Source organism: Schistocerca gregaria, chromosome 2 (genome assembly GCF_023897955.1).
Source record: "Schistocerca gregaria isolate iqSchGreg1 chromosome 2, iqSchGreg1.2, whole genome shotgun sequence".
Taxonomy (NCBI): domain Eukaryota; kingdom Metazoa; phylum Arthropoda; class Insecta; order Orthoptera; family Acrididae; genus Schistocerca; species Schistocerca gregaria.
Window position 1 is genome coordinate 435,843,607 of NC_064921.1, and position 24,750 is coordinate 435,868,356.

Sequence of the window (24,750 nt, forward strand, 5' to 3'; positions counted from 1 at the left end):
AACAGATATAAATATCTTTTTACAGTCATCAGTCGAGATTGTAAGATGTAATTCATGTCCCTTTTTGAAACTACTGAGAATGCATTATTATCCACTAATCTAGTGCAATACTCTCAGTTTTGACATGTGATTGATTTTTTATTGTGTCCACTTAAATAGCTGTAACCGAGCTGAATAAATGGGAATAGAGTGCTGAAGCTGATCCTAGACGCTTATTAATCTAGCCTCAATGCAATGAATGTCTGTTTCCTTTGGTTTTGTATAAATCGAGAATAAATGTTTTATCACTCAAGTTTACTTTCGTATTGGTCGCTTCCATAAACTATAACTAGTAGTCTACTTGCTTAAAAACTTTTCATACAAATTGCCTTTCATCTTCTCAGCTTCTTTTCCAAACTAAATCGTAGTGCTGCCAGAGCCAATCTTATTCCTTTTCATTTCCCAAATCCAAATTCATTTTTTTCCTAAATCCGGCTTCTTTCCGCTCTTAATCATCATTTAGCAAAATGTCGGCAGCAAGTAGCAGTATAGTCAACACTACACAGACTGAAAACTTACTGCCACATCATCTCTCAGAAATGGAAATACTTTTACTAATTGTGAACTCAGCTGGTTGTGATCCATTCTCCTAACATACACACATATAGTAGTTCCATACAGGTGTTGTTTCACTTTGTCTCCAGCATTATTCATAGATACTGTTTGTCCATGTCTCTTCGCTGCTCGTAAAACTGTTTAGAGTATTACTGAAAACTGATCATGTATTTGTTGGGTTTGCATCTTTATTGGACTGGTATGCAAACTGTTTCGCATTTAGCACTCTATCTTGATGTTTCCCGAGTAGATCCTCTTCTGACAGGAACTTTGAGCCAAGTGTTTCATAATTTCATTTCATAGTGCTCACAAAATTCATAAACTTTAGCTTCTATCATTCATGTTTCCTAATCAAAATGTACAAGCCCATTTTAGATTTTGGATGTTGTATGCACAGGTGATAAAGTCTCCTATTATCATAACCTTAGCTGTTTTATTATTTTGGCATTCCTAGCATTTCCTCTGCTTCTTCATAAACTATCTGACAAAAACTGTCCGGATAAGTATTAGTGCAATTAATATAGGAGGTATCCATCCTTTGTCCTTATGACGGCTTCAGCTCTTCTGCGGACACTTTGAATGAGCCGTCCTTGGAAGAATGGCAGCCCGTGTTCCTCAAGATAGGAAACCAGAGAATGTAACAAGTTGATGTTATAACTCATCCCAAAACTTTTCATTGGGTTGAAGTTGGGACTCTGAGAAGGCCTGTATATTTCAGGAGTGCTATTGTCCATAAACTTGTCTCATAAATGCTGCTTTATGACAGCTTGCATTGTCGTGCTGACACAGTGAATCATCGTCTCTGTAGTGTTCCTTTAGTGTACGCGGAAAACAGTGCTGTAAAGTGTGTCCATCTCCTTTCGCATTTAGTGCTTTCTTAAGTGCAATGAGGTGATCTTGCCCTATACACGAAAAACATCCTCATAAAATAACATCACCTCCACATACCTCACCGTTGGTACCACACATGATGGCAGATAACGTTCTCCAGATATTCGCCATACTCAAACCCTTCCATCAGACTGCCATGTGATATATAGCGAATTCATCACGCGAATCACTCTCATCCAGTCATACACTGTGCTGTGGGGTCAATCTTTAGACCACCTCAAGCATATGTTAGTACTGAGTACAGAAATGTACACTGATCAGCCAGAACGTTGTGACCACCGATCCACTATTGATATAAACCCGTCCATGCGACAGAAGCGTCACCTGGCGGGGAACAGATACGGTGCTTGTTCTATCAGTCAGCAGAAGGGGGAAGGCGCGCGATCTGTCGGAGTTTGATCTAGAGCAGATTTTGATGGCCCAGAGGCTCGAAACGGGCATTTCGGAAACTGTACGACTTGGGTGTTCAAAGAGTGCTGAGTGTCTTCAACAGACGCTTAAATCAAGGTGAAACCACTTCCAGACGTCACGGGGTTGGGCGGCCACACCTCATTACAGATGTAGTATTCATAGGCTAGGTAGATGGTAAAACTCGGCAGGTGGTGAAATGTGGTGGAACTAACACCAGACTTTAATGCTGGGCAGAGTATAAGTGTACCTGACATAGTGCAGCCGACGGTCCTAACTATCGGCCTCTGCAGAGGATGACCCGTGCATGTGCCAATATTAACACCACGACATCGGCAACTACTACTAAAATGGGCACGTGACCATCGGCACTGGACGTTGGCCCAGTGGCAGAGCGTTGCACGGTCTGATGAATGCCGATACCTTCTTTATCATGCTGATGGGAGGGCACGAATATGTCATATTCCAGGAGAACAGCTCCGTGACACCTTGCTGCGGGCCGGAGACAAGCTGGCGGCGACTCCATTATGGTCTGAGGAACATTCAAGTGGGCATTCATGGGTCCAGTGGACCTCGTGCAAGGCACCATGATGGTCAAGGAGCATCGTACACTGGTTGCAGAAAGCGTACACCCCTTCATGATGATCATATTTCCCGACAGCAGTGGCATATTTCATGATAATGGGCCACGTTACCAGGCCAGGAGTGTGGTGGAGTGGTTCGAGGAACTTAGTGCCGAGTTCCAGCTGATGTGAACCTGATCGATCTTGTATGTGATTGGACGTGGTGTCAGAGCTCATGGTACCTCTCCCCGGAATTTACGGGAATTAGTTGACTTGAGTGTGTAGATGTCGTGCCAACTGCTCCAGTGACCTACAAAGGCCTCACTGTTTCCATGTCAAAGCGTTTCTCCACTGAAATCCGTGCCAAAGGTGGACATAGCGGCCATTAAATAGGTGGTCATAATGTTCTGGATGTCAGTGTATGACTTCTGAGGAGCTGCTCGTTCATTTTAACTCCCTAAGCACAGCCATTGCGCTAGCTGGATTTCTCATGGTACTTTGAATCTCACGAATGACTTGTTCCGTTGATTTCATGGAATTTTTTGCAACCACCCTGCACAATATTCGACCGTCCTTGTCCGTCTTTGCATCAGGGCTGCCTCGTTTCGGTTTAGCTGTGGCTGTTCTTTTACGTTTTTAACTGACAGTCTCATCACCAACAGTCGATGTGGGCAGCTCTAGAAGGGTTGATCTTTCACTGATGGATTTGTTGGCATCCAATGGTTAGTCCACGTTCGAAACCACTGAGCTCCTGTGAACGGCCCATTCTATTGTCGTTGTGGCTCTACTGACAATATACCCTCCCTCCTTACACATTGGTGGTTCCTCCTATCGTGATGGCCGATTTCGCATTCTGTAGGAGTATTTGCATACACATCTTTGATACCTTCGTCTTTTGTCTTTGTCGTTAGTAAGTAAACTTATGATGTGGATAGATCTACCGCACTGTTCTTCCAATTGCCCTTAATAATAATTGTTGCAACAGGTAATCCTAATTTTTAATTCAAATGAAGTCTCTCATGGCTTCACATACATCAGGGCGATCAAAAAGTCTCTGTTAGAGGACTCACTGCAAAGCATATGCAACTTAGCGCTACTACGATGCTGGTATATAAGTACCGACTCGTCGGTAAGGCGCTAGAGTGCCTTTTGTGTCTCTCCGACATATTTGTGGTAAATGTGAAATCTAGAGCAATGGTGGTGAGCCGTGCTGTGGCTCGCGTTGGTGCTGTTGTAGCTTTCCGCCCTCTGTTGGAGGCGAGACCGTATTTTTTAGTTGGCATGGTTGCTTGCGGTTGTTTGTCTTCTTCTCGTCTTGACTGGCTCCACTCGTTTCGCAAGCGTTGCCTGTCCGCTAGTGGCAGCAGCGGCGGTTATCGATATGTAGTAACTGTTGCCCTATCTTCGGGGCGACGTCACTATTTTTCCAAGTCGTGTGAGTGTGGCAGTTCGGTTGGCGACTCAGGAGGAGCCGGGTCCGCGCAGTGCGAGAACACTCCGGGACCACACGCATGGACTGTCAGATGGAAGGGCTCTGGTCGTGAGGGTGCACGACCTCGTAATAAACCGGATGCAGCAAGCTTTAAGGTGAGTGCATTTCAATCCAAGTAGAGAAATCTCCACCATTGTGACATCTCGGGACACTCCAGCGACTTGGGTTCGTGTTGCTGCTCGTAGTGTCACCGAGGCGAAGAACAGCGAGTGGAATGCTTGGGGAAAGCGGATTGTAATTAGCTTTCCTCGAAGTCTTATTACCATTTACTACGTCAGATTGGTACAATTTGTTAAGCTCAAGCAGTGGTATGTTTCCTGCCTGCTTCCCAATAACGCTCCAGTTACGTGCCCTGGAAGTTAATGCATGTAATGGCAGTGTATGTTTCCTCGCTTTGCCGCTGCTGTCCGGTAACGAGTGTAGTTTTGACAGGTATCTTGATTGTAGGCCGTTTGTGATTCTTCTACTATGGTGGTAGTGATTCCTTTCTCGTTCCGGGAGCTCTAAGCACGTTATTCTGGTGGCGTAGTGCAGTCCGCCATTTCTGGCTTTACCGTGTTGTTCCATTCTACATTTGGTTTATTGGACGCCAGGTAGCTTCAGCAAGATTATCATTATTCATTCGTTAGACTGCCACTAGTCTGAATTACCATCATGTGAAGCGAATGCAACTTTGGCTGCCTATCTCATCGCTAGCTAAAGTGTTTGTTGCCGAACCTTCTCAGAGGTTGATTCTTGGAGCACCGGCTGTGACTGGTCCTTGTGTTTTATTATCGTATTATTTCTTACCATACCTTGTAATGCCTACATTAAAGGTTATGTTTGTCTAGTTAATAGTTCAGATCGCCTTCCGGAATAAATCTAGCAGTGTAAGGGTTGTATTAAAAGGTTACCATCATTTTATTTCACCCGTTTGGTGGTCAGTTGCTTGTTTCTTTTAATTAACGTTTGCTTATATTTGCAGTTTTGCAGCACGTTTTCTAAATTTTTTATGTAATTGCCGTTACCGGCGCGTAAGGCCTTCAGCTGTGGTTGTTATTTGCTTTGAAGAAATAATTCGATATTTGTATTTTAGCAGTAAGCCTTAAAACCTTATTTACTGCCAGTCCTGGCATCTGATACCTTCTGCTGTGTTTGTGACCACTTACTTTTTAATATTTCAGTGTTTGTATGTTGTAATTACAGCTAATTCTTAAACGTTCTTAATTTATTGCCATTCTTGGCGTGTAAGGGCTTCAGCTGTGTTCACAGTGGCTTGTTTTTTTAACATTATATGTATCTGTATTTTATGGTGATTTGCTAAATTGTAACGCACTGGAAACACTATTATTTACACAGTTGTTTATTCTTTCATTAATAACGTGCGGTATTTTTTAAATGTATTGTTGAGTCTGGAATTACTGTTTTAAAAATAAATGTGTGTAACTGTAGAAGGCAACCAATGGTAATTGACTACGGCCCCGTCCGCAATCGTAACCGAATCCTGCCTTCCCTTGACTATCAGGTCTCAGGAAACGTTATTACCAAATGATTCCTATCAGGACCAGCGTGCTCTGATTAATTTCTTGGTTGCGGGAGGACAAACACCGATAGATGTTCATCGGAAAATGAAGAATGTATATGGGGAGTATGTCCGTCAAAAACCATCGTAGTGGAATGGTGCACCATGCCGATCACGATTTGATGCAAGACGCCTGATAATCCCAAATCGCCAACGTCGCAACGCAGAAGTTACGCCAACTCAACTGCTAGACAATCGAGCACCCACCCTGTAGTCTGTATGTCTCTCCACGCGCTTATCAAACCTCCGGCTCCTTGAGTAGTCGACTATTCCTGTCGGACGAGAATGTGCAGCGGACAGTTACAGACTTCTTCACATAGCACGAACGATGTTTTACTAAATAGGTGTCTTCGGTCTGGTGCGTCGGTAGGATTATAGCTCAGTGCTCTTGGCGCATTTTGCCAGATTGGCATAACGACTATGGACTGTGTGGCCTTCGAATGGACTCTTTTTGATCGCCCCTTCTAGTTTCTGTTACAACTAACACATCTGATTCTTTCTCCTTCTTCGTTATTATCTACTCTTCTAGCTTTGCAGTTTCTTCTCAGCGTTATCGTATTACATATTGCAACTTTATAGCCCTTGATAAGTTTAGTTCCACAACAATTCTGCGGAATGATGACCTAAGTAGCGTTGCTGTGGTTCCTTCTGCCGAATCCTTGGTTCAGTTCGCACGACCAGTGATCCCATTTCCTTACTTTTATCTGTCCATTCATCCCTGGCTAAAGAATTTGAGGCATCCTTTGGGATATTAGCTGCTCGGTTTCTCCTTGCCCTTAGCATTGCCCGGCAATACTGATCTTCAGTGATCCCTCAGCCTTCTGTATTGATTTCTCAGATCTATGTCAAGAGACTAACCTTTTCACATAAAGCACATAAAGTAGACAACTAACCCAAGTAGTCTCTCGGTTTCCGATTACGTTGGTCGTCTACGGCATTGGTGGCCTGTCTCGATGAGGTATAATTCACGAATATCACTACTTGAAGAATAGTCTCTCTTTACGTTATTCTGACAATTTCGTCCGGACTGAAGAAGAGAATTAGGAACAGGACTACATTCACCCGGTACATCCAATAATATCGAAATTACTTTTCTATAGTTGTCATTCAGTCAGGAAATTTTTTCGTTATAGTCGACAAGAAGCTTTCCAATTATCATTGCAATAACCACTGACTTACAGCAATTCGGCGTACTCGGCATGTATAAATAAAAGCGGATTCTTAGCACAAGATGCGAGATACACTAGTATATTGTATTGCTTCAATTTTCAGACCGGCCATAACCGTACAACGCAATATTGTGTTTCTTTGAGCAAAACTATATAGTATACAGAAGTCTGTGATTATGTGTACGCAGTTGAGACTTCTGAAATGTTACTTTCGTCCGAGCCTCAGAGCTTCCGTTGCGTGGCACAAAATCTCACACACACTGCAGCCAGAATCAGCACCTTTTTCGGAGGTACTGGCAGAATGCAAGTAGGCTTCGCGATATGCACCGAGCGAGACAAAATCCGCGGAACTACTCGTAAACGTTCACTGGTGGTGCTGGATTAATTGGTTTTCTGCTGCAAATGTAAGATCCGTCCAAATAAGGCTCGCCAGCCTAGATTTGGCCAGTGAGACATGACTGTTACTTGTCATGCATCCATATCCAAAGCAATAACACAGGCACTGCAGTATCGTATTTATCTACCGATACTGGGCAAGCGAGTTTCAAGCACAATGTTTGACCTGTATGGGAATATACGTATATACATAATGTATGTACGAGTACAGGTCGTAGACACATGGTTGACGACATATGGAAGTTTGGGTCTGCCCTCAGTCGTGCACGGATATACAAAATGTAAGGCGACCGGGTTCGAGTCCCGGTCAGGCACAAATTTTCATTGACGTCGTTCCATTCTACAGCTCATGTTTGTCCTTATTCGAAGTTGCGAATACATTTAATGACTTTCAGAAGGATTCCGATATCTGACCACAGGACTGGAACATGTATACCGCTTGCAGTTCCTACACTTCCTGAAACTGGCTCCTAACTACTTTCGCATATGTTATCCACGTAATAAAACAAGACTGTACGTCAACGCCAATAAGGGAAAAAGTCACACAAAATTTTTTTCTCATGTTTTCACGGAAACTTATTAATTTTTTTGCCTTCTATTAAGCCCCGCCAAGTCCTTTTCTTTTACTAAAACACCAGCTTTCATCCAGTATTGGTTTCGCGATCTGCTGTAGGTAAATGAAGAAAGAAGGAAGATTCAAACGCCCTGTGGATAGTGAGATCATTAGAGATGGGGCACAAGCTCAGAGTAACAATGATGTGGAAGGAAATCGACGTGTCATTTTCAAAGAATCCATCCCGACATGTGCGTGGAGCGATTTTGGGAAGTCACGCAGAACGAAAATCAGGATGACAGGACGCTGAAATGAACCGTCGTCTTCCCGAATGCGAGTCCTGTGTGCAGAACACTGCGCCACCTCGCAGATGATCTGATGTAGGAGGCTCTGCCAACCAGTCGATGCATGCTCACTCAAAGACAAAACATGCCTGAGAAACCAGAAAGTGCTCTAGAGGAATTCGAAGATGGTTCACAGGACTGTGCTTTCGAATGCTTGAAGATTTTCCGTTCTGGGAAAATTACGTAGTTGAACACTCACGATCACCAACTACTGACTTCTGAAAGTTTAAAACACAACCTCTGCACCAGAGGGCACTAGACGTCACCTGCGCCTGCCGAGCTTTCCAGCCAATCAGAATGAGAAGCTGAATGTAGGCACCTTCATTGGTCGTTTCCTGCTCCCATTTACAGAGCTTCAGTAAGGTGTTACTGCTCGCCCGGACTTTCAGACGTTTCTGTGGAACGAGAGCTGTAAAATACCCGCCGTCAAAGGAACATTACTCGCCCTTCTCATCGGCCTAGTTGGCTGCGATTATCACCACTTTGGGAAGACTAGGGAAAGCATCAGGTCGAACAAAAATCGTCTTCCCCCTGCAACCAAAAACGTCTTCTTGCGATCACAATATTGTACTGAACTAGCACACAGTCGCCGCCAGGAGAAGATATGTTACACCTCAACCATGATTTCCACCGCAATAGCGATTATGATCTACACGAGGTACAGGTTCCTGTAAGGACAACTACTGAAATTACTACACTTCTATTTCCATCACGCACATTCATTCAGTGACACACAAATACCTAACTGCAAGACGCATTTGCATAATATTCCTAGCGCGTGACAGTCCTGTTATGAGACTAAATGCAAGTGATACACAGTACAGTATTCAGTCCAGCACAGGCGCTGTCATAGTGGTTTCATTCATTGTTGAAGAGCGGTGGATCTTTCTTTGAACAGTTGATTTGAATGAACTGGATTAGCAGAGGCGACGACGGCTGGACCTATAGCAGGAGAAGTCCGTGGTGAAACCTGGTATTCTCAGACAATCTTGACACTATGGATCTCGGAATATTGAATTCTTCAACGATTTTCGAAGCTGAATGAATTTACACGTCTTACCCCAACTACTGTTCCGCGGTCAAAGTTTGTTACTTCCGTCGTGCGGCCATAATCACGTCGGCAGCCTATTCACATGAATCACCTGAGTACAAAGGACAGCTCCGCCCCTGCACTGCCCCTGGACACTTTGTGTATCCGATACTACCGCCTAAGTATAAGTTCAAGTCGCTATTCCATGAGTTTTTTCACCTCAGTGTGGTTCCGCTCTATTAGCAACCTCGGCAGCAGGCCCCTTCGCCTGACGAGTCGGGCTTCCTGTGTAGCTAGTGTTGTTTGGGGGAAGTCTGTCGCGCAGGAGTTGAGGATCACGGTCTCAACACTAACAAGGGGAGGCCACGACGTTGGAGCGCGGATTTACTGCAGACTTCGTGCACTCGTAGTACTCCATGAGGACAACAGAATGTGTAAGCAGTAGCGCGTACTTCTCAAGCGTTATTGAGAAAATAGCAAGATAATTTCGGTCGACAAATATAAATTTGTGCGCTGCCGTTTTTACCAGGAAGCGGCGGTAGCCAAGTGGGTAGCGTTCAAGCCCCGTAATCGCTGGATCGAGTCCCGTTCGTCAGTTCTTTTTTTATTTTTAACACAGTCATTTTCTTTACTATTTATATTACGATTGATATAATGGGAAAAGTACGTGTAATCGGATGAACTCTTATTAAGTTTACAGTTTTATTTGGCAGTGTACAAATATTTGTTGTCACAAATAATATAATATTCATAACTATAGACTAGTAAAAGACCAAATTCATAAAGTGATACTAAAAATGTATGCTTGTCCGTGATTTGAGAAATCCCTTATACCTGGAAGGAGCCCGAAAGTACATCTTACCTCCAAGTTTGGACCGGCACAGACGTCTTTCGAAAGATGTACAATTTATCGTCGCTTTCGACATTACGAGTACAATGGCAGGATGGTATTTTTCGTAAAAACATAGACATCTAAGTTAAAAGGCACCAGCTGCGTTGAATAAATGCTGTTTCCGCGTACCAAGGTCTTTTGAGGTTTTCCGTGGAAAACCAAACCTGGTTGACATTTTCAAAAAGTCTCTTTCAGCCGATAATTTGGAATCAAACCATGCATAACGCAGCATTTCCCCAAATATCGGCTCATCCGATTACACGTATTTTTCCCATTATATCAATTGTAATATAAATAATAAAGAAAATGGCTGTGTTAGATATAAAAAAACTGACGAACGTGACTCGATCCAGCGATTACGGGGCTTGAACGCTACCAACTCCACTGCCGCCGCTTCGTGGTAAAGACGGATACGCACAAGTATATGTTTGACGACCGAAATTATCTTCCGATTTTCTCAATAACGCTTGAGAAGTACGCGCTACTGCGTACACATTTTGTAGTCCTAATGGAGTACTACGAGTGTACGAAGTTTGAAGTAAATCCGCGTTCCAGACGTCGTGGCCTCCCCTTGTAATTCTATGATAGGTTGCTGTCTTGGCAGTCGCTTCTTTGCCAACCGCTGTGGCTTAGTGAATACTGTAGTTATGCCTGTCCGCTGTCGACGAGTGCAGTTCTTGTAGGTGACTGAATATCAGTGAGGTTTTATTGGGGAATGTCTAGTTGTACACATTTTTGGAAGAAATATGAGATCCGTTGAACGTGGTGTGCCAGCTGTGAATCAGTATAGGTTCCAGTATACTAGTTCACAAAGTTATCGTTGTGGTTCCAAACTAGAACAATGACTATGTTGGTGCAGAAATAAAGACACTGAACTCGCCTTAAGGAGGACTGGGTTTCAAACCTTTGTACGGGCATCCATATTTAGGCCCTTCGTGTCTTCGATAAATACCAGTGCTGGGATTTTTTATGCCATACAGCTTCCCTCCCGCAAACTACACTACTGTTTGGACAAAGCGAAACACTAGGACTGAAAGAAGTGATAACAATGAAATGTGTTCCACCGATTAGGGACATGACACAACACAAATGATCAGATTTACGGACCTGTACATGCACTGTACGAAGGAAAGCCACTCATGATCTAATCAGAACTGCTAGACGTCGTGGCCCGAAATCAAAGAGCGCCTGATGTGCTGCTGGGGAATGCTTTGCCTCGCCGTTTGTAGGCGCGTCCACAAAGCACCAATTGGTGAAGGCGGAAAGCCTCGCTCGCGGGGTGCAGTCAGAGCTAACTATTTGTAGTATCGTTCCCAGAACCGATCGCGGTCCTCTGGTTTGGAGCCGAGTGGAAGGCTTAAACCAGAGGCTCAGACCATTCTGCGGAGATCTGCGGTGCAAATTTCTCGACCTCCGCTATCGGGTGGAGAAATGTAGGGTCCCCCTGAATAGGTCAGGCGTGGACTACACGCCGAAAGCGGCTACAAGGGTAGCGGAGTACGTGTGGAGTGCACATGGGGGTTTTTTAGGTTAGAGAATTCCCTCCCTAGGCCCGATAAGACGCCTCCTGAGACGCGGCAAGGTAGGAGTATGCAAAATGCAACAAGGAATAACAATATTAATGTACTAATAGTAAACTGCCGGAGCGTCTATAGAAAGGTCCCAGAACTGCTCTCATTAATAAACGGTCACAACGCCCATATAGTACTAGGGACAGAAAGTTGGCTGAAACCAGACGTAAACAGTAATGAAATCCTACACTCAGATTGAAATGTATACCGCAGAGACAGGCTGGACAGTGAAGGGGGAGGCGTGTTTATACGAAGTTTAATAGTATCGAAGGAAATTGAAATGTGAAATAATTTGGGTGAACGTCACGGTTAAAGCAGGCTCAGACATCATAATTGGATGTCTCTATAGGCCCCCTGGCTCAGCAGCTGTTGTGGCTGAGCACCTGAAGGATAATTTGGAAAATATTTCGAGTAGATTTCCCCACCATGTTATAGTTCTGGGTGGAGATTTTAATTTACCAGGTATAGACTGGGAGACTCAAATGTTCATAACGGGTGGCAGAGACAAAGAATCCAGTGAAATTTTTTTAAGTGCTTTATCTGAAAACTACCTTGAGCAGTTAAACAGAGAACCGACTCGTGGAGATAACATATTAGACCTTCTGGTGACAAACAGACCCGAACTATTTGAAACAGTTAACGCAGAACAGGGAACCGACTCGTGGAGATAACATATTAGCGATCATAAAGCGGTTACGGCATCGATGATTTCAGCCGTAAATAGAAATATTAAAAAGGGTAGGAAGATTTTTCTGTTTAGAAAAAGTGACAAAAATCAGATTTCAGAGTACCTGACGGCTCAGCACAAAAGTTTTGTCTCAAGTACAGATAGTGTTGAGGATTAGTGGACAAAGTTCAAAACCATCGTTCAATATGCGTTAGATGAGTATGTGCCAAGAAAGATCGTAAGAGATGGAAAAGAGCCACCGTGGTACTACAACCGAGATAGAAAACTGCTGCGGAAGTAAAGGGAACTTCACAGCAAACATAAACATAGCCAAAGCCTTGCAGACAAACAAAAATTACGCGAAGTGAAATGTAGTGTCAAGAGGGCTATGGGAGAGGCGTTCAATGAATTCGAAAGTAAAGTTCTATGTACTGACTTGGCAGAAAATCCTAAGAAATTTTGGTCTTATGTCAAAGCGGTAGGTGGATCAAAACAAAATATCCAGACACCCTGTGACCAAACTGGTACTGAAACAGAGGATGACAGACTAAAGGCCGGAATACTAAATGTCTTTTTCCAAAGTTGTTTCACAGAGGAAGACTGCACTGTAGTTCCTTCTGTAGATTGACGCATAGATGACAAATTGGTAGATATCGAAACAGACGACAGAGGCATAGAGAAACAGAGAAACGATTAAAATCGCTCAAAAGAGGAAAGTCCGCTGGACCTGATGGGATACCAGTTCGATTTTACACAGAGTAATCGAAGGAACTTGCCCCCCTTCTTGCAGCGGTGTACCGTAGGTCTCTAGAAGAGCGTTGCGTTCCAAAGGATTGGAAAAGGGCACAGGTCATCCCCGTTTTCAAGAAGGGGTGTCGAACAGATGTGCAGAACTATAAACCTATATCTCTAAGGTCGATCAGTTGTAGAATTTTGGAACACTTATTATGTTCGAGTAGAATGACTTTTCTGGAAAATAGAAATCTAATCTGTAGGAATCAGCATGGGTTTCTAAAGAGACGGTCATGTGAAACCCAGCTCGCGCTATTCGTCCATGAGACTCAGGAGGCCATATACACGGGTTCACAGGTAGATCCCGTGTTTCTTGACTTCCGCAAGGCGTTCGATACAGTTCCCCACAGTCGTTTAATAAACAAAGTAAGAGCATACCTACATAGGTAGGAATGATCATCAAAATAAAATAAGAGAAATCAGAGCTCGAACAGAAAAGTTTAGGTGTTCGTTTTTCCCGCTCGCTGTTCGGGAGTGGAATAGTAGAGAGATAGTATGATTGTGGTTCGATGAATCCTCTGCCAAGCACTTACAAGTGAATTGCAGAGTAGTCATGTAGATGTAGATGTAGTAGATATGGACTATCAGACCAACTGTGTGATTGGATTGAAGAGTTCCTAGATAACAGAACGCAGCATGTCATTCTCAATGGAGAGAAGACTTCCGAAATAAGAGTGATTTCAGGTGTGGCGCAGGGGAGTGTCATAGGACCGTTGCTATTCACAATATACATAAATGACCTGATGGATGATGTTGGAAGTTCACTGAGGCTTTTTGCAGATGATACTGTGGTGTATCGAGAGGTTGTAACAATGGAAAATTGTACTGAAATGCAGGAGGATCTGCAGAAAATTGACGCATGGTGCAGGGAATGGCAATTGAATCTCAATGTAGACAAGTGTAATGTGCTGCGAATACATAGAAAGATAGATCCCTTATCATTTAGCTACAAAATAGCAGGTCAGCAACTGGAAGCAGTTAATTCCATAAATTATCTGGGAGTACGCATTAGGAGTGATTTAAAATGGAATGCTTATACACTCCTGGAAATGGAAAAAAGAACACATTGACACCGGTGTGTCAGACCCACCATACTTGCTCCGGACACTGCGAGAGGGCTGTACAAGCAATGATCACACGCACGGCACAGCGGACACACCAGGAACCGCGGTGTTGGCCGTCGAATGGCGCCAGCTGCGCAGCATTTGTGCACTGCCGCCGTCAGTGTCAGCCACTTTGCCGTTGCATACGGAGCTCCATCGCAGTCTTTAACACTGGTAGCATGCCGCGACAGCGTGGACGTGAACCGTATGTGCAGTTGACGGACTTTGAGCGAGAGCGTATAGTGGGCATGCGGGAGGCCGGGTGGACGTACCGCCGAATTGCTCAACACGTGGGGCGTGAGGTCTCCACAGTACATCGATGTTGTCGCCAGTGGTCGGCGGAAGGTGCACGTGCCCGTAGACCTGGGACCGGACCGCAGCGACGCACGGATGCACGCCAAAACTGTAGGATCCTACGCAGTGCCGTAGGGGACCGCACCGCCACTTCCCAGCAAATTAGGGACACTGTTGCTCCTGGGGTATCGGCGAGGACCATTCGCAACCGTCTCCATGAAGCTGGGCTACGGTCCCGCACACCGTTAGGCCGTCTTCCGCTCACGCCCCAACATCGTGCAGCCCGCCTCCAGTGGTGTCGCGACAGGCGTGAATGGAGGGACGAATGGAGTCGTGTCGTCTTCAGCGGTGAGAGTCGCTTCTGCCTTGGTGCCAATGATGGTCGTATGCGTGTTTGGCGCCGTGCAGATGAGCGCCACAATCAGGACTGCATACGACCGAGGCACACAGGGCCAACACCCGGCATCATGGTGTGGGGAGCGATCTCCTACACTGGCCGTACACCTCTGGTGATCGTCGAGGGGACACTGAATAGTGCACGGTACATCCAAACCGTCATCGAACCCATCGTTCTACCATTCCTAGACCGGCAAGGGAATTTGCTGTTCCAACAGGACAATGTACGTCCGCATGTATCCCGTGCCACTCAATGTGCTCTAGAAGGTGTAAGTCAACTACCCTGGCCAGCAAGATCTCCGGATCTGTCCCCCATTGAGCATGTTTGGGACTGGATGAAGCGTCGTCTCACGCGGTCTGCACGTCCAGCACGAACGCTGGTCCAACTGAGGCGCCAGGTGGAAATGGCATGGCGAGCCGTTCCACAGGACTACATCCAGCATCTCTACGATCGTCTCCATGGGAGAATAGCAGCCTGCATTGCTGCGAAAGGTGGATATACACTGTACTAGTGCCGACATTGTGCATGCTCTGTTGCCTGTGTCTATGTGCCTATGGTTCTGTCAATGTGATCATGCGATGTATCTGACCCCAGGAATGTGTCAATAAAGTTTCCCCTTCCTGGGACAATGAATTCACGGTGTTCTTATTTCAATTTCCAGGAGTGTATAAAGTTGATCGTCGGTAAAGCACATGCCAGACTGTGATTCATTAGAAGAATCCTAAGGAAATGCAATCTGAAAACAAAGGAAGTAGGCTACAGTACGCTTGTTCGCCCACTGCTTGAATACTGCTCAGCAGTGTGGGACCCGTACCAGATAGGGTTAAGAGAAGAGTTAGAGAAGATCCAACGGAGAGCAGCGCGCTTCGTTACAGGATCATTTAGTAATCGCGAAAGCGTTACGGAGATGATAGATAAACTGCAGTGGAAGACTCTGCAGGAGAGACGCTCAGTAGCTCGGTACGGGCTTTTGTTAAAGTTTCGAGAACATACCTTCACCGAAGAGTCAAGCAGTATATTGCCCTCTCCTACGTATATCCCGCGAAGAGACCATGAGGATAAAATTAGAGAGATTAGAGCCCACACAGAAGCATACCGACAACCGTTCTTTCCACGAACAATAGGAGACTGGAATAGAAGGGAGAACCGATAGAGCTACTCGGGGTACCCTCCGCCACACACCGTCAGGTGGCTTGCGGAGAATGGATGTAGATGTAGATGTGGCTGCAGGGGGACCTGAACGAACCAAGTGCCGACGGACCGTTTCCGAAACATGTTCGGTGGGTGGCATATCAAACAGACGGTCAGGCCAGGGAGACAATGGTATCTGATGTCCTTCAAAGAAAGGTTGCACATTCCTCACCACATGTGGCCGGCTGTTATCCTGTTGAAATGTGGCATGTGAAACAGCTTGCAGGAGGGCAGTGCCTCGGGCTGTAAGATCTTCCTGATGTAGCGGTAGCTGTTCATTTTTCCCTTAAGGCATTCAAAGGCATCGTTCAATATGCCCTAGACAAGTTGAGAGATTATAGGGCACTCGCACTTCTGATTCGGTGCTATGCCGCTTCATGTTCTTAGGGAATATGATCTTTATGTCGATTTGACTTCATGCATCATGATAAAATGGTGGGCGGTTGTTAATGTTCTTGCTTGCGCGCTCTAGGGAAGGAATAACAGTAAGCTTTACCTGCGTTCAAAGGCATGGGGTACCGATTTATACGACCGCAGTAAAAGTGCACGGCGACGGTGGGCCGAGGCAAGCGCGTTTTTTTTCTGCGGAACCTGTGTTGGAAACATTTCCGGACGGCCGAGTTCTGTGGTCTCATTGCGCAGACGCGTTGGTCGGCGCAGTCGGCCGGCTTCCACGTCCAGCTAGCATGATTATCGCCGAAAAGTTGGCGCTGCAATGGCCAGTGCATTGTAGACCGGCAGTAAAGCAGAGGATGAGGCCCTGTTAGGCAGGAAGCCGACAGGACATCTGTGTGTGTTCTGCGAATTTCCGTGGGACAGGTCACTGGCGCCCAGACGCCCGGACTCTGTAACAAAACATATTTGGGAAACAGGAGGCCTTTAGCGAGTTTGTGGCCGTTCTTTGGAAACTTCGAATTGGACGCAAGAGGAGAGATAACAAGTCTTTTTACGGAGGACTATGGATCCATCCTGGTCATGTTGTTAGCAAAAGTCACGGCGTAAACGCGTGGGAAAGAGGCCGCGAAGCTGAATCTTTTGCCCTTTTCTCCCAAGTAACTTTAAAGTCTCTGATTGGTCAAATCGGTGTATGCAGAGCAAAGGGGGCTCTCCCAGCTTCGAATGCCGCGCTACAGCTCGTGATTGACTTGTGCTAAAGTGGGGGAAGTGTAAGATATAAATGCGCTTTGCTACCGAGCTGAGGAGGAAGCAGACAGAAAGAGAAGAGATCACTCTTTTACTGGTGCTTCGCTAGTAGAGAACTGCAGGTCTCTACCTAAACGATGAGAATTGTATCCTTTGCTAGTGTGCTACTTAGAGCCTGTGCCAGTCACCTTCTGAACTGTCAGAGGTACTGCTTCCAGCATCACGCACACAGCAAGTGATGTGTGTGTTTACTTATTTGTCTTGAGTCGGCCGCTAAACATTTGACATATTCCGTCACGCATAGTCGTAGCACGGAGTAAAATTGGTTTGGCGGACCAGTTAACGGGTCCACCTGGACACTGGAATCCACCTGGATTTCAGAGGCTCATAGAAAGTACCTGCGTTCAGAATTAACCGAACGTGAGACAGCGTACTTGCATTTCTCGGGTGCGCGCCATTAATAACATACTGCGGCCGTCCATGACTTCAGTCACCGAACACATCATGGTGTACTGCTTTGATCAGCAGGACGGTAAGGTATTCACAGGTCAGTGAAAGAGTTTGTCAAATAAAAATGTTTGTGTGACGTTTCTTTAGTCATTTTTGTTGTCTTGTGGTGTTAAGGACGAATAAATCTATTGTCATTTAGACCACAACTTCTCCCTGAGTTCTGGTTAACAGTACCTTCTCATTTTATTATTAAAGTCTAGATTTGAAACTTAAGTAGAAAACTTTCAAAGTATGTTCCGAATAATGTTTTAATGGATGGGAAAGATCCACCACCGTTTTCCAGCCGTGTTAGAAAAGCACAGATTCAAGAGAAGTAAAATCCTAGCTCACAAACAAAAGCTGAACGAAGCGAAAATGAGCGTAAGCAGAGCAATAAGAGAAGAGTTCGGTGATTTTGAAAGTGAGAAGTTGTCAACCGAACTGAGTAAAAACCCTAAGAAATTTTGGTCGTAAGTAAAATCAGTAAGTGGGTCAAAATCATCTATTCATTCTCTCAGTGACCACACCTGCTCCAAAACGGATGATAACAGAGAGAAGGCCGAAATACTGGATTCGGTCTTCCGAAGCTGTTTCACCGCGGAAAATCGCAACACTGTCCCTCCTTTCAATCGTCGCACAAACGTCGAAATGGCAGATATTGAAATAATCGATCGCGGAATTGAAAAGCAGCTACAATCGCTTAGTAGCGGAAAGGCGTCATGAGCAGATGAGATGCCTATAAAACTCTAAAGATTATGCGAAAGAACTTGCTCCCCTTCTAGCAGTAATTTATCGTAGATAGCTTGAGCAACGAAAGGTACCCAACGACTCGAAAAAGGGCAGGTCATTCCCGTTTTTAAGAAACGCCGCACGACAGATCCACACAATTACAGACCAATATCGTTGACGTCAATGTGTTGCAGAATTATAGAACATGTTTTATGCTCAAGAATTATGACGTTTTGGAAAATGAACGTGTACTCTATAAAAATCAACATGGAAACCGCAAACAGAGATCCTGCGAAACTCAGCTCGCTCTGTTCCTCCATGAGATCCACAGCGCATTGGACAACGGCGCTCAGGCTGATGCCGTGTTCCTTGCCGTCCCATAGTGCCGCTTAACGAAACAAAATCGAGCTTACGGAGTATCGGAGCAGACTTAGGATAGGATTCAAGACTTTCTTGCAGATAGTATTCAACACATCGCTCCTAACAGAACTAAATCGACGGATGTAAAGGTAATATCTGGAGTGCCACAGGAAAGTGCGATAGGACCGTTGCTCTTTACAATGTATGCAAGTGATCTAGTAGAAAGTGTCGGACGCTCTTTAAGGCTATTCGCAAATGATGTAGTTGTCTATACCAAAGTAGCAAAGCCAGAAGATAGTAAAAATTTTCAGAACGACCTGCAGAGAATGGATGATTGATGCAGGCTCTGGCAGTTAACCATGAACGTAAATAAATGTAACATATTGCGCATACATAGGAAAAGAAATGCACTACTGTACAGCTACACTATTGATGGCAAACAGCTGGAGACAGAGTCTGCTTTAAAATACCTAGGCGTAACTATCCAGAACGACCTTAAGTGGAATGACCATAGAAAACAGATATTGGGAAAAGCAGACACCAGACTCGGACTCATCGGAAGAATCTTAAGGAAATGTAACTCATTCACGAAAGAAGTGGCTTCTAAGGCACTTGCTCGCCTGATTCGTGATTATCGTCTATCTGGGATCCCTATCAGGTAGAACTAATAGAGGAGATAGAGCAGATCCAGCGAAGAACGGCGCGTTTCGTCACAGGATCGTTTAGCTGGCGAGAGAGCGTTACGGAGATGCCAAACAAACTCCACTGGCAGACGTTACTATTAAAATTTCAGCACAATACTTTTCAGGAGGAGTCGGATAACACAGAACTTCCCCCCCACACGCATCTCGCGTATTGACCACCAGGAGAAAATTCGAGAAATTACAGCCAATACAGAGGCTTACCGACAATTATTCTTCCTACTCGCGAGTGGAATAGGATTTGAGGGATCAGATAGTGGTATCGAAAGTACCCTCTGCCACGCAGCATTAGGTGGCTTGCGGAGGATGATGTAGATGTAGAAGACGTAGGAGCTGAAATCGCGTCTTGTAGGCAACGATGCCCCAGACCATCATACTTGACGTTTGTCCGTTATGCCGCTCAACAGTACAGCCTGCCCGACTGCGTTCACCACGGTGGCATCGAACACGTCTGCTGCCATATCTGTAGGGCAACACTACATTTTGCACTCAGCGCGCCAGTGTTGGCGTTCACGTGTCCATTGCAGTCTGCGGTGTTGATGAGTTCTGGTCACTGGAAGCCGGCGCAATGGCATGCAGCCCGCACCTCGTTGTCGTGTGGTAGCGTTCTCGCATCCCACGCCCGGGTTCCCGGGTTCGATTCCCGGCGGGGTCAGGGATTTTCTCTGCCTCGTGATGGCTGGGTGTTGTGTGATGTCCTTAGGTTCGTTAGGTTTAAGTAGTTCTAAGTTCTAGGGGACTGATGACCACAGTAGTTAAGTCCCATAGTGCTCAGAGCCATTTGAACCAATGGCATGCATGCCGCCAATTCAGACCGCAGAAGACGGCACCGAACTATCGATACAGACATGTTCACACCCGCTGCAGTGTTCCAACGTCGCGCCAGCGCTGTAGACGGAGCTGCTGTATCGGTTACGGCCACGAGGGCAAGATGGTTGTCATCTCGCGCTGTGGTCACGTTGTGTCGTCCGGTGCCCAGTCCGGCGCTGTGTGCCGCCTTCATACCTCCACTGGAGTTCCTCACTGTCGAAGCAGCAAGCCCTGTACGAGCCGGAATATCACGGAACAACAGACTAGCCTCGGGGAGACCATTCATCCTGCCCTGTTTGAACGCACCCACATGCCGACATTCCACTCTGTGGTGTCGGCGACCCATAGTGGCACCCGGTTGCACATTTTTACTTCGTACGATAGCTCCACAACTGGGCCTTGCAAAACCAATGACCTCTCCAGTCACACAAAAGTGGGCGCTGTTGAGCTACGTGCACGCCATCGATCTGCCATTTAATCACTTATTCCGGTACCGCTGTTCTACACGTCCTCTTATTGTGGAGTGTTGCAGTCCAGTGCTTCTGAGGGTTTTACATTTTACGAACAGTAGTGTAGTTACAAGCTAGTGCTCACTCTCTCTCGCGATCTCGCCACAGACAGTACCTTAATCTTACATTCTTCTTCTTCTTCTTCTTCTTCTTCAGTGGGCCGTGGCGTTCAGATTAGCGCCGCTATTGTCGCAGCTGACGAACTACAGTTCCAGATTGGTTGGCGAATGCACGCAACAGTATCAGGTACGACTCTCCTCTTCACATCCCATCACTGTGCGGAGCATTGACGCTGACGTAGCAAAAGACGAGTTTTCGGGAATAAAAAGAGTTGTGTTTATGTATGTGAGCTAATGCTATTTTGGCATGTGAGAAGATCGAGATGTCTACTGAGAGACAACTAGAGGAGTACGTCAGGTAGGGACGTACAGGACTAAGTCAACCCATCGTAGCACATGGAAACATTCTTTGGAATTACATTTCGGCTGCTGCGTTTGTCGAACGAACACTGGACAGGGAAGCACATCCAGAGTATTAGTGTTGGTTGCCGCAACGTTCGAGAAAGTTTCCGTGTACTGCTTAATAAGACGTCCACAGTTCAGATGATATCTGTGCAACAGTACTTACACTGAGGAGACAGAAGTCATGGGGCAGCGATATGCACATATACAGATGTCGCTAGTCTCGCGAACGCAAGATATTAGGGAGCACAGCACTAAAGTGATTCAAGTGATTCACGTGATTGAAGTGAGTCATATGAAAAGATTTCCGACGTTGTTATGGCCGCATGACGGGAACTGAAACTAGAAGCATGGGGCATTACAGTTCGGACATCGTTGGGGAATTCAATATTTGGAGATCCACCGTGTCACGGGTGTGTCGCGAATACCAAATTTCAGGCATTATTTCTTACGGCAGACAACGCAGTGGCCGACGTCTTCACTTAACGACCGAGAGCAGCGGCGTCCGAGTAGAGTTATCAGTGCTAACAGACAAGCAACACTGCGTGGAAAGACTGCAGAAATGAGAATGGGATGTATGGCGACGAATGTTTCCGTTAGGAGATTGCGGCGACATGTGGCGTTACTGGGCTATTAGTAACAGACGACTGACGGGAGTGCCTTTGCCAGCAGCACGACATCGCGTCCAGAATCTGTCCTTTGCTCACGACCATATCGGTTGGACCCTAGACGGTTGGAGAACTTTGGCCAGGTCAGACAAGTCACGATTTCAGTTGTTAAGAGCTGATGGTCGGGTTCTAGTGTGACGCAGAACCCACGAAGCCATGGGCCCAAGCTGTCAACAAGGCACTGTGCAAGTTGGTCTTCGCTCCCTAATGGAGTGAGTCCTCTGGTCTAAATGAACCGATCATTAACTGGATATAGTTATGTTCGGTTACTTCATTTGTAGGCATTCATGGCTTCGAGACCTCAAACAAAGATGCAATTCTTACAGATGACAATGGGCCCTGTCACCGGGACATAGTTGTTCGCCACTGGTTCGAAAAACGTTCTGGATAATTCGAGCGAATGATTTGACCACACAATTCGTCCGATATGAATCCCATCGAACATTCACGGGACGTAATGGAGAGGTCAGCTCGTGAGCAATATTCTGCATTGGCAGTACTTCCGAAATTATGGATGGTTATAGAGGCAGCGTGGCTCAGTATTTCTCCAGGGGGTTTCCAACGACTTGATGAGTCCATGCCATGTCGAGCTCCTACACTATGCTGGGCAGAGAGACAGAGAGAGAGAGAGAGAGAGAGAGAGAGAGAGAGAGAGAGAGAGAGAGAGAGAGAAAGAGAAAAGGAATAGTGTCCTGTACGTTTGTCACTTTGAAGTATAGAGCAGCACCTAACGAAACTTACACTACTGGCCATTAAAAGTGATACACTAAGAAGAAATGCAGATTATAAACGGGTATTCATTGAACGTATATATTATACTATAACTGACATCTGATTACATTTTCACGCAATTTGGGTGCATAGATCCTGAGAAATCAGTACCCAAAACAATCACCTCTGGTCGTAATAATGGCCTTGATACGCCTGGGCATTGAGTCAAACAGAGCTTTGATGGCGTGTACAGGTACAGCTGCCCATGCAACTTCAACACGATACCATAGTTCATCAAGAGTAGTGACTTGCGTATTGTGACGAGCCAGTTGCTCGGCCACCATTGACCAGACGATTTCAGTTGGTGAGAGATCTGGAGAATGTGCTGGCCGGGGCAGCAGTTGAACATTTTCTGTTTCCATAAAGGCCCGTACAGGACCTGCAACATGCGGTCATGCATTATCCTGCTGAAATGTAGGGTTTCGCAGGGATCGAATCAAGGGTAGAGCCACGAGTCGTAACACATCTGCAATGTAGCGCCCACTGTTCAAAGTGGCATCAATCCGAACAAGAGGTGACCGAGACCTGTAACCAATGGCACCCCTTACCATCACGCCGGGTGACACGCCAGTATGGCGATGACAAATACACGCTTCCAATGTGCGTTCACCGCGATGTCGGCAAACACGGATGCGACCATCATGATGCTGTAAAGAGAACCTTAATTCATGCGAAAAATGACGTTTTGCCATTCGTGCACCCAGGTTCGTCGTTGAGTACACCATCGCAGGCGCTCCTCTCTGTGCTGCAGCGTCAAGGATAACCGCAGCCACGGTCTCCGAGCTGATAGTCCATGCTGCTGCAAACGTCGTCTAACTGTTCGTGCAGATGGTTGTTGTCTTGCAAACGCCCCCGTCTGTTGACTCAGGGATCGAGACGTGGCTGCACGATCCGTTACAGCCATGCGGATAAGATGCCTGTCATCTCGACTGCTAGTGATACGAGGCCGTTGCGATCTAGCACGGCGTTCCGTATTACCCTCCTGAACCCACCGATTCCATATTCTGCCAACAGTCATTGGATCTCGAGAAACGCGAGCAGCAATGTCGCGATACGGTAAACTGCAATCGCGATAGGTTACTATCCGATCTTTATCAAAGTCGGAAACGTGATGGTACGCATTTCTCCTCCGTACACGAGGCATCACAGCAACGTTTCAGCAGGCAACGCCGGTCAACTGCTGTTTGTGTATGAGAAATGGGTTGGAGTCTTTCCTCATGTCAGCAAGTTGTAGGTGTCGCCACGGGCGCCAACCTTGAGAGAATGCTCTGAAAACCTAATCATTTGCATTTCACAGCATCTTCCTCACGGTTAAATTTCGCGTCTGTAGCACGTCATCTTCGTGGTGTAGCAATTTCAATGGCCAATAGTGTATATGACCTGCCATGTGTTACTTACTTCTCGAGTTGTACCTCGCATCCAGAACGGCATGGACAGCAGTGAGGAGACCCGTGGCTGCGGTTGAAGGTGGGCAGCGGCCGCATCAACGGGCGGCGTCGGCGGCGTCGCCAGTGCGCAGGCGCGCGGCGTGGCGTGGCTGTGGAGGCGCCCTGGCGACGCGTGGCCCGTGGTCGATGCGCGGGCCGCTGCAGCCGTGGCGGCAGCCGCCAGTCGCCGCGTGGCTGCGCCGCCGCCGCCGCCGCCGCCAGCCTGTCGGAGCCGAGGGTCGCGCGCGCCATGAGGGACTCGCAGCCGCGCAGCCGCCGCGCGCCGCCCCAGCCGCCCCGGCCGGACGATCTGCCGGACCCTCCGCCGCCGCCGGCCAGGGAGAACCTCGTGGTCAGTCGCACTCTGCTGGGCAGGCAGCGCGCCCAACCTAGCGGTGTAAAAAAAAAAAATAATGCTCAGAAAACTTTTGGTACTACCTGAACATCTGTGAACGTGTCTTGGAAGCATAGAAACAGGGAATAAGTGTAGATATTTCTGTTGGTAACTGACGACAGTGTACTGAATAACACCACATCAGTACTTACTTTATTTGCAGACTAATAATTACAACTATTAGTAGTACTGTGTTTTTAGGTTGGTTAGTACCTTCAAGTATTTGTGGCAAAAGCAAGCCATATATATTAATGGGTATAAGTGTGGATTTAAGTGCAGATATTTTTATATGTGGTGTGTATACACTTCAGTGTTGGGTTATTTTGTCTTCTCTGCATCGAACAGTCTTCATACAAACATCTCTCATAATTAACTAACTC

At 46.2% G+C, this 24,750-nt stretch overlaps 1 protein-coding gene across 1 annotated transcript in view; it reads left to right on the plus strand.

Annotated features, from left to right (window-relative positions):
* The window catches only part of LOC126335822 (kinesin-like protein KIF19), a 603,567-nt gene that overhangs the window by 46,810 nt on the left and 532,007 nt on the right, over positions 1–24,750 (plus strand). The window contains exon 2 of the mRNA XM_049999287.1: positions 24,017–24,328. Within this exon, the coding sequence (XP_049855244.1) occupies positions 24,017–24,328 (312 nt within the window). The remainder of the gene's footprint in view (positions 1–24,016; positions 24,329–24,750) is intronic.